We start from the raw sequence: 10209 nt of genomic DNA, 5'->3' as shown, positions 1-10209 counted from the left end.
ATTCCTGTTACACGAGCTGTGTAATGGTAGCGCTCCGGTGCTGTCAGGTTACAGCATCGGTGCCTCTCGGCCAGGCTCTGCTCTTGACTCATGACTATTTTTAGGTCTTGCTGACCAAACCTGGTATCACATGCTCATCCCTGTTTGGTTTGAAATCGCCTATAAATACCTGTAACGAGAATCCTAAACCAGGACTAGGTTATAAAAGTGCACACGGCCCTTTGAAGCGATGCTGGCCCATTCAGAGGAGCCACATAAGAATCTCCTCTCATCCTTTACGTGGATCGTTCAGCGCTGCGAAGTTGGAAGCTTGCTGCTGTTAGCGTTTGGTGCTTGCCTCTGTCACCAGGCAAGGCTAAAGAGATGAATGGTCTCCTAGATCTCTCCCCACTCGCCATCCAGCAGTCATCTTGCTGAGCCGTTCGTTGCCATCCAGTTAAACACACAGGTCTCCTGTAGCTCGGGAAGCTCATGGATCCCACAGGCTTAGCAAGTGTGTTGGGATATGTCTGTGACTCCTCAGGCTTTTCCCGAGATGTCACAGACAGGATTTTGGGTGGATGCAGGCAGGGTGAACCTCTTTCCTGATGCAAAATGTCTGTTCTTACGGTATAAATAACTAAAACATTCCCTCTTTTTTTTGTTGTGTGCAACTAATCTACCTTCCTTGAGGGTTAGAGAGTGTTCCCTTTTAGTTTTGCCTGGGTAATCTTCTATGAAAACATCCCACATGAACTTTGATCGCAGAACGCTGCGGGTGGGGAGGGACCTCGTCCCTTGTCAAGCTGCCTGCTTGAGGCGTGTTCAGCTGGAGCAGCTTGCGTGGGACTGTGTCTGCGTCTCCAAGGATGGAGATTTCACTGCCTCTCTGGGCTGCTCTTCTAGCGTTTGACCACTGTTGTGGTGAAAGCTTTTTTCTGTATGCCAGATCAGATGTTCCCGTGTTCCAGCTTGTGTCCATTGCCTCTTGCCTTTCCACTGTGTTTTGGTGCTTGTTTGTCAGAGTGAGCGCGGGTGAGCATGTTTGTTTGGATTGAAGTGACTCCTTTGCCCCAGTGACCTTGCCAGCAGCAGCAGTGGGTTATTCTGGGCAGAGCCCTTCCAGAGCCTGTGCGCTGGGGATCACTGCCTGAAAACAAGCTTGGGGGTAGCATTTCTGCCAGAACAGCATGGGACTCTGGAGGTGTCTCCAGCCCTTATTTGCCTGCATGCTATTAAAAGGGAGGGCTGTTTGGGTGACACCCCAAACAAGGGTCATCTGAGAGGCATCCCTTGCTTCTAGGTGCTCTCCCTCGGCTTGCTGAGGCCCTCTGCCATCTCCTGTTTTCACTACACCGATGGGCTTGGGGGCTGGTGGCCACTGCTTGCCTGGGGACAGCACATTGGAGTCTGTTCCTGTGTGTTTCTGGAGGCGTGTTGCTGTGCTGTGGGCTCCTTTGTCTGTAGAGCACTCTCCCACACGGCTGCTGTGGAGCGTTTCACGTGGGCAGAGGGGTTCGGTATTTTCAGATCAGTGCGAAGGAGTTCTTGTGACTTTTTATCTTCTCCCTCCCACTAGATTATGACAAAGCGGGAGGATCTTGTTGTGGCCCCGGCTGGCGTAATGTTGAAAGAAGCAAATGAAATTCTGCAAAGGAGTAAAAAAGGTACCTGTGAACGTCTGCGTTGTGAGGGAGAGCCGTGGAAATGCTGGGCTGGGAGCAGCAGTGGGTGAATGTAGGCACGCGTCCGTGCGTGGGTGGAACGTAGGAGGGCTGCGTTCCAGCACAAGGAGAGGACAGTGAGGAGAGAGTGCCCGCAGCCCTCTGCCAGGGTACAGAGTTCACATGCGTTCATCTCAAATCTGTTTGAAGTTGAGGGTTTCTTGGCAGCCCAGGAGCTGAAGAGTGCCTGGCTGTCCAGCTGCACATCTTTGATTTTTCTATCCTGGCCTTCACATTTTGGCACTCAGTTCAGCTGTGACAGTTTGGTAGTTTGACTTTCAACACAGTGTCATGGGTCTAATTATTAAAAACGATGCACTTTTTCTGTGGTCAATGTGAGGATACTGAGTCCTTCTCCAATCCTGCAAACTCCTTGCTCTGTTTCCCGAGCCAGGGCTGCTGGCATCCCTGGCCAAGCAAGATTTAGTAACACCTCTTTGAGTCTCCACCTTGTATCAGTTGGTGCCCTCCTGATGCTCCTGGTCTGACGCACTGCTCCGGGCTAACATCTGTCTCCTGCAGAAATCTCCAGTGATGTTCTTTCTGTTTGTTTCAAGGCAAGCTGCCAATTGTTAATGAAGATGACGAGCTGGTGGCTATAATTGCCCGCACTGACCTCAAGAAGAACCGGGACTACCCTCTGGCTTCTAAGGATTCCAAGAAGCAGCTGCTCTGTGGTGCTGCTATCGGGACCCACGAAGATGACAAGTACCGGCTGGACCTCCTGGTGCAGGCTGGCGTGGATGCGGTAGTGCTGGTGAGCCACCCACAGGCATCACGTTGGCCTGCGAGGTTTGGGTGGGCTGAGGATCTGATTTGAATGAATCCCTTGACAGTGGGGCAGCAGCATGGCACTTACTGTCTTTGTTACAGGCACTTTTGTGTTAGAATATGACAATTTGTTGACCTCTCAGTCTTCTTCAGGTTGGAGTCCTCAAATAAGAGGGATTCCTCTTGCCTAGGAACTTATTCGACCGTGAGTGAGTATGTAGGGTGCATCGAAGCCCTGAAGGCTGAGAAGAGAAACGCTGTTGGTTAATACAGTCTCTTCTACAAATGCTTCTTGCAGTCTGCCGCCATCCTTTCTGATGTTCCTAACTAGTTTTGAATATTTGGCTTCTTACAGTTTCAGCTGTTCAGTGTTTGTTAGTGTTATTCTCTTAACTGCCTGATGTTCAGGAGTGGTCAGCCCAGAGCCGCTCTGCTCGTCTCCCCTTCTGGCCTATAAGCGTTTGGGCACAGCAGTCACTGCCTGTATTTGCACATTGTTTTCTCATCGATTGTTAGCTTGCGAGTCCACCGTGCTCTGAGGGCATGGCTGAGCAGCGTTGCAGCTGGAAATGTTTAACAGACACCACGAGTTGGCTGGGTCACGGGGATTGGCAGGGCCTGAGCGCTCGGTGGTCGACATCTGGTATTTCAGCTGCTCTCCTGCACAGCACAGAGGGGTGCATCCCCCCGCCAGCCCTTCTGGGTTTTACAAGGAACATTCACCATTTCACCTGTAGTTTGAGACAGGGCTGACAGTGTCCTGGTGATAGAGCCAGACGGTTCTTACCCACGGCCAGGTGTGCTGCTTGGTGCCTACTGTAGAAGCCACAGGATTTAAAAGTGAAGTGTATTACTGAAGTCTTTACGATAAACTGCTTGCACAGGGAAGGTACATTATTGTCTTGGCAGCAGCTTCTCCTCTGGTTCTGTGCTCAATTTGGGGAGTTGTTTTGCCCACTTAGCCAGCTTAGCAGAGACTCCAGTAAGCAGACTGAAGATCTGAGGCTCTTCCGGAGCTGTATTTGTAATCTTTTGCAGAAATTCTGGTTGAAATTGGTTTTCTTTCTGTTGCAGGATTCCTCTCAGGGGAACTCCATCTTCCAGATCAATATGATAAAATATATTAAGGAGAAATATCCCAACCTACAAGTTATTGGAGGAAACGGTAGGCGTGTGTTGAAGACTGTTCTTGCCTTTAAATTACATTTGTTTCTTAGACATAGAGGGAGCTGCAGGGACATGAATGAAATGGTCATCTTGGTAAATGTCTGTGAACTTAAAATGGTTTCCTCTGTCTTGTGGAAAAGAGCAAGGCCACTCTGCAGACACAGGGCAGTACCCTGCTGCTGCCACAGCTGCAAGTATTTTGAAACATTTGTTCTGCAGCACAGTGCGCTACAGTCCTCTGTAGCCCGTTACACATTAGCTTCTTTTACACACCAGTTTAAAATTTTGGATAATAATGAATATTGCTTAATGTGGAAATCTAATGGAAATTTTCCCTGCCTCTTGACAGCAGAGTTCAGCAGCTCTTGCTCTTGTCTTTACCTGGCTGGTGTATGACTGGTGCTGCTGTTAACCTGTGCTCTGCCCTCCCTGCCTGGTGCGGCCCAAAGAGTGCTTGGCTGCTACCTCAGCCTCTGGGTGTAAGCGTGTTGCAGAGTAGCCTAAAGGGCCGGTGTCATCTCACCCACTGGGGACAGCTGGGACAGAAACTCACTGCTGCTTTTGCAGAGAGGCCTGGTAGCAGGGGACAGCCAGGCCTGGCTCTGACACGGGCTGGTGCCCTGGGCAGGGGATGTTTGCGCCATGGGGGAAGCACCAGGGCAGAGCAGTGTTGCGTGCAAATCTGCTTGTCTCTCTTCAAACCAGTTTCTGCTCCCCACAGTTGTGACCGCTGCTCAGGCCAAGAACCTCATTGACGCAGGGGTTGATGCCCTGAGAGTCGGGATGGGCAGTGGCTCCATCTGCATCACGCAGGAAGGTGAGAGAGATCAGCTATCTCCTAAATAGCTGAAGACATCTGTTTAATAGAGATTCCCTGCTGAAAAGCAGCATAGCTGGGAAGGACTTCTCCTGTTGTAAGGGCAGTGTCCAACAGCAAGCCGTCTTTCACCCCCTTCGTCCAGGACGTTCTCATCACCTGGGTCAAACCTTTGGGGTGGCAGCAGCAGCAAAGGCATTTCCCAGTACTGACCGAGACTGAGTAGAGCAGGTGTGGCTTTGCCCAAGAGGAGCCGCTGGCTTGGTGTGGGATGGGGCTGGCAGGCAGCTCTGTAGGGAGAGGGGCTTACCGGATCCCCAGTGCTGACAGGTGAAGTGCACCGGGCTGTCTGCGCTCCCCTTCCCTCTGGCAGCAGTGTGCGTGATGCTTGAGTATTGGTCTGCTGGGCTCGATGCCTTTCTGCGATTTCCAGGCCGAAACGGGATTTCTGGCCGTTGTCTCTGCAGTTAGCCAGAGCTTGTGTGGGGCAGAGGCTGTGTCACCCTTAGCTAAAAGGCAGAGAGGGGCGTCCCCATGGCCTGGAGAAAGGCTGCCTTGAGCACAGGCTCAGTCCTCATGTTTTGAACCTGGCAAGTGAGGTGCAGAGAGGTAGTGCAAGGTGCTGCAGCCCACAAATACAGCCCCTCTCTGCTTTGCTCCTTGTCACGGGAGGCAGCAAGAGGGTAGCTGATGGCTGAAGGTGCTGCATTAGCTCTGCCGATTCCAGCATGGAGCCTTCGAGCAGCCCTGGACCTAGGCTGCGTTCCTGCTTTGCCTGCCATGGGAGCGCTGGCTGCGGGGGGGTTTCCCAGTCAGGGCAGTCTGTCTCGGGTGACCTTTCTAGGGAGGTTGTGGTGTCCTTGGGCTGACGCTTCCATAGCCAGAGCTATGGACACGTGTCCTACTCTGGCCCCGAGGCAGAGGACCCGCTGAGGCATGCTCCGTTCTGCAGCGTGGTGAACGTCTCCAGAGGGTGCCTCTCCCTGCCACGGGAGGTGGGGTTGGATGCTGGTTTTGGGGAAGGAACAGAGCAGAGGTAGAATGTGGCGCTTCACAGGAGACGTGGTTGCAAAACTCTTAACCGCAGCTCCCCAGGTTTTTGACCTCTTAGGGCAAGAACTCTGGCTCTTTGGGTTAGGGGGGTCACCTCTCTGGATGGCTGCTGGGGTAGGGCGAGCATGCGCTGTGCACAGCCGGGCCTGGCTGGCTTGGATCTGGCCTCCGGCTTGGCTCGGGCTAGGAAGAGTTTGCAAGGTCAGCTCTGTCCCACACCGTATGCTCTGCCTAGTAGCAGGTCACTGCTGGGGTCCTTTGTTCTGCTGCTGTTCTTCTGTCTCTAAAATGTGTGTGTTTGTTTTTGTTTAGCTGCTCCAAAGATCCCTCCAGACCTAAAGTCCCACAGCCCCAAATGCCCTTCTACTGTCACGGGCACCTATAGTAAGTCACTTGCCCTGTTCCCAACCCTAATTGTGTCTTGAAGCAGGACCCTGATTTGGCTGCACATGGCCCTACTGCTTGTTTGAGAATAATTTAGCTGTAGATGCACTTGGGGTTTTGTGGCTTTGGATACTGGTTTTTAATCTGAAATGGAAGCTGAGAAGCCTTTCTGAATTCCTAAAGCAGGGTCTGAATTGTCAAAGCTGAGGGCACTCAGGTTTGTCCACCCTTCACTCCAAAATCCAGTTCAGGAGCCTGACTCAGCTTTCTGGCTGCATCTTCTGGATCTCTAGCTGGGCATGCCCCTGCTGATCCAGTGCTGGGAGGTGATCCCCGAGCAGAACTTGATCCTGCTCTAAACCTAGCCCCAGTTGGGAAGCTGAGCACTGGCTAAGCTTCACTTGGAGCTAGCTCCCCTGGGGTTACAGGCGGACTTAACTGTGTCAGCTGCGTACCAGAACCACGTCTTTCCCCACTGACGCCTGATCCTGGTGTGGAGAGAAAGGGCTCTTCCCCTGCCCAGCACAGGGTGCAGCTTTGTCTGCTCTGTACTTCTCTGACACTGCCGGATCAAGCAGCCACCCGAGGTGAGCCTTGGGTTTTGCCTTTTCTCCTAGTTTCGATGCACCTCAAAGGGAAAGTGGTTTCTCTTGAAGATCCTGGAAGGTTTTCTCTAGCAGATGATCTTGTAGGGCCACCCTTTGCAGATACACTAAAAAAGACAAACCCTCACCCCGACCACTTGGCGTGTGTGTGCTCTGAACCCTGCTTTGGAAGCCTGCGCTCTGAAGCTGTGGCGCTGGGCACTGGGACAGTCGGAACGGTGCGATGCTCCCAGGGGCCCTGAGCCAAGCTGTTCCTTAAAGGGCTGGTCTCCATGGTCACTGTTGATGAGGTTTCTGCAGGCCCTGCATTGTCTGTAGCACAAGCCCATAGATACCGGACTCTAGACCCTCCAAAATCAGGTGCTTCTCTTCACAGAGCTCTTCCTTGCAGTGTTTTGCAGCCGCAATGTGGCCTTTAGCAGCGCGGTACCGAGCGAGACCATCTCTTTAAGACTAAAGGCATTCATGTTGTAGCTGGCAGACTCTCCCTGGCTGGCTGAGCCCTAGCTTAATGCCGAGTTTGTTCGATTAAAATCAGTTATTTCACGATCTCAGCCTGGAGTCTGGCTTCCCTCTCTCAGCAGCTGCTGCTGAGCACTGGGAGTGGAGCAACTGCAGACTCCCGGCCTCAGCAAACCTCTGCCAGGGATGTGCGCTGCCAGTGCTGCTGCCAGGCAGGCTAAACCACACCTGGAGTTCACGCTCCGAAGTACTAATCCTGCATGGCCATAATCTTACCCGGTGTATTGGACTAACCATGACTGGAGAAAAGGCTTCCAGTTAATTGTGGGGAAGTCTCCCTGAGAGAAGCTTATCTCAGCATACTTGCATGCTTGTGCCTGACAAATGTGTTACAAGACGTGCCCTGTGCTGGTTTCCCCTTGCACAATGGGCAGCTTCTAACTGCTAGTGACTGGGAAGAGCAGGTAGATCCAAAGCTAATAACTCCCTTCCCATGGGGCAGCTAAACTTGACAGAATCCTTGCTACATTGCAGGGCAGGAACATAAATTATTTCCTGTAAACCATCAAATCATCCTGCCCATTTCCTTTTCCACTGTTGCATGTGTGTTTGTGTGTGTGTGCAGAGGTATATGTATATATATAAATATATCTATACATATATATACATACCAGCTCTCTCCCAGCCAGCTGCCTTTCCATGCAAGAAGTACATCATACAGCTGCTGGGTATACAGAGAAGGGGTCTGGCACTGCTAGGAGGGAGCGAGCGGTGGGACATGGCTACGTGTCAGGGGTGCTCTGGAGAGGGGCTTTTGGAGTCTGCTCCGCTTCCTTCCCAAGCTCCCCACACGTCTGCTGTGCACCAGGATGAGCCGCGAGTCTCGGCTGATGCCAGGCATTTGGTCAAAGACCCCAGTCCCAAGGTCACCCACAGCTTTTTGGAGTCGAGGGCCGTGAGGATGTCCCAGCAGGCATCTCCTGGGCATCCGCTTCTCTTGCAACTCGGCCTAGGGAAGGAGCATCCAGGGATTTGTGCGTTCCCGAGTGCTGGAGCATGTGTGTGCTAGAAGCCTAAAGGGCCTGCTGGGGAGGGAACGCGCTGCTGCGTGGGAGCTGACCCTTTCTCTGCTCTCTCCCCACCTGTAGTGCTGGCGTGCGGCCGCCCCCAGGCCACAGCGGTGTACAAGGTGTCCGAATACGCCAGGAGATTCGGCGTCCCCGTGATTGCAGATGGAGGGATCCAGACGGTTGGGCACATCGCAAAGGCCCTCGCACTCGGGGCTTCCACAGGTAAGCAGCGCATCGGGCAGCCAGGTCGCGCATGTTGTAGGGAGTCTCCTAGGAAGGGTTTCCATATGGCATTTGATTCTGGGCATGAGGGCGTATACCTGCAGGTGGCTAGGAGCATGGAGGGTCCAGCACAGTGCCCAGGGACCCCTGAGGGTTTTTGTGGCCACAGCCTTCCTGCTGCTGACGTGCTGCTCTTGATGATCTCTTGTGGCAGTGATGATGGGCTCTCTCCTGGCTGCCACCACGGAGGCCCCAGGTGAATACTTCTTCTCGGATGGAATTAGGCTGAAGAAATACCGCGGCATGGGCTCACTAGATGCCATGGACAAGAACTTGGGCAGCCAGAACCGGTATTTCAGGTAAGAGATGGTGCTTTGGGGCAGCAGATCAAGCTTCTGGGGTTTCTCTGCTTCACATACTTCCTTGATTTGTGCTCCCATGCAGTGAGACAGACAAAATCAAAGTGGCCCAGGGGGTCTCCGGTGCAGTGCAGGACAAGGGCTCTATCCACAAGTTCATTCCGTACCTGATTGCTGGGATCCAGCATGCCTGCCAGGATATTGGTGCCAAGAGCCTGACCCAAGTCCGGTGAGTGCTTCCCCTTGCTTGTGCTCTGGTTAGGCCACAGTGCTGCCATTTGCGGTCTCTGGGTAAGCTGTACCCACGCTGTGGTGTGTTCTGCATGGTCTGACCTCACTGTAGCCCTCTTCCCTCGTCTCCAGTGGGCACTGCGTCATAGATTTGCCAGCCCCTGGGGTGCAGGAGCGTGGTCTCCTGTGGCATGTTCTGCTGTTTGGGCCTGAAATGTTGGGGTTACCTTACTCTGTCCGGCTCTTGGGAGCACAGCAAAGACCATTCTGGCCACAGCTGGAGGAACCAGCTGCTCCAGCTGAAGGTGTGCCACAGCACTGTCTTCCCTGGACTCTGGCTGAGATGACACGTGTCCTTGCCCCTCAGAGCCATGATGTACTCGGGAGAGCTGAAGTTTGAGAAGAGGACAACGTCTGCCCAGGTGGAAGGAGGGGTGCATGGCCTCCACTCGTAAGTGCTGCTGGCAGGACCCCTGTCTCCCTGGGGTGGGCATTGGGGGAGGAGTTACGTGCTGCCGTCCTGTGCCTCAGCTGGCAAGGCAGCACGCTGCTGGCTTCACCTCCTGCTGCGCAGCTGGGCTGAGCCGCAGCCTGTCACCTGGCCTGGGCCACCGCTCCTCTCGCAGCAGGGCAGAGCTGCTCACTGCCCGAGTGCCGGGGCTCTTCCTCACCATGGGCCGGCGGGCCAGGAGCTATTCCTAACTCTGCTTTTGGTCCTTGCCCTGGTCAGGCGGGTCAGTAAAAGGGCTCTCCAGTTTGCTGCTCCCCTCACAGGTATGAGAAGCGCCTCTTCTGAAGGAGGTCCGTCTGTGTGTCATCGTGCCACTCAGCTCTGTGCCACCCCACGCAGGAGCTGCTCTTGCTGCAGAAGTGCCATTACGCTGGGCTGCCTGGAGCTCCCTGTGTCCCTTGGCTGCTTCATCACCACCTGAGAGGGTCCACCCGCCACCCAGGATCCTGGGCTGGCGCCTGGAGCCTTGCACGCCTTGTCCGTGTTTTACAATAAAAGAGGAAAAGATGTGCAATTGGTGTCAGCCCGGAGCCCCTCTTCCTTCTGTACTGCCCTTGTTCTCCTTCCCTGGTGTGCTCCTTCGCTTCCTGCACCCTCTCAGGAGCAGCTGATGGCCCCAGAAGGGACACTGCATGTGAGGGGGAATGGGGAGGGGACAGCCCCTTGACAGGACTGCGTGGATAATGCAGTGTGGCGTGTTTAAAAAAAAAAGCCAGCCTTCCTGAGAGCAGAAAACAAGTGGCTCCTGGGCAAGAAAGTACATCCACACAGACACCCCTGGAAATGCTCTGTGCCGCAGCTGCTTACACACACCAGGCCCTTGTACCTGTATCTTCCCATGCTTGGTCCTCACC

The 10209-nt window shown here is 53.7% G+C and overlaps 1 protein-coding gene across 1 annotated transcript in view; it reads left to right on the top strand.

Annotated features, from left to right (window-relative positions):
* Positions 1-9869, top strand: part of IMPDH2 (IMP (inosine 5'-monophosphate) dehydrogenase 2) — a gene marked incomplete at its 5' end in the record, with an annotated part of 10659 nt that extends 790 nt beyond the window's left edge. The window contains 10 exons of the mRNA XM_009581200.1: positions 1559-1646; positions 2261-2460; positions 3549-3639; positions 4363-4458; positions 5824-5895; positions 8111-8254; positions 8469-8613; positions 8699-8842; positions 9212-9295; positions 9619-9869. Coding sequence (XP_009579495.1) covers positions 1559-1646; positions 2261-2460; positions 3549-3639; positions 4363-4458; positions 5824-5895; positions 8111-8254; positions 8469-8613; positions 8699-8842; positions 9212-9295; positions 9619-9640 — 1086 coding nt within the window. The remainder of the gene's footprint in view (positions 1-1558; positions 1647-2260; positions 2461-3548; positions 3640-4362; positions 4459-5823; positions 5896-8110; positions 8255-8468; positions 8614-8698; positions 8843-9211; positions 9296-9618) is intronic.
* Between the last annotated feature and the right edge of the window lie 340 nt (positions 9870-10209).

This window comes from Fulmarus glacialis, unplaced genomic scaffold, assembly GCF_000690835.1.
Source record: "Fulmarus glacialis isolate BGI_N327 unplaced genomic scaffold, ASM69083v1 scaffold24107, whole genome shotgun sequence".
Classification (NCBI taxonomy): domain Eukaryota; kingdom Metazoa; phylum Chordata; class Aves; order Procellariiformes; family Procellariidae; genus Fulmarus; species Fulmarus glacialis.
The sequence above is the reverse complement of the archived record's forward strand: the minus strand, read 5'-3'. Positions and strand labels throughout refer to the sequence as shown.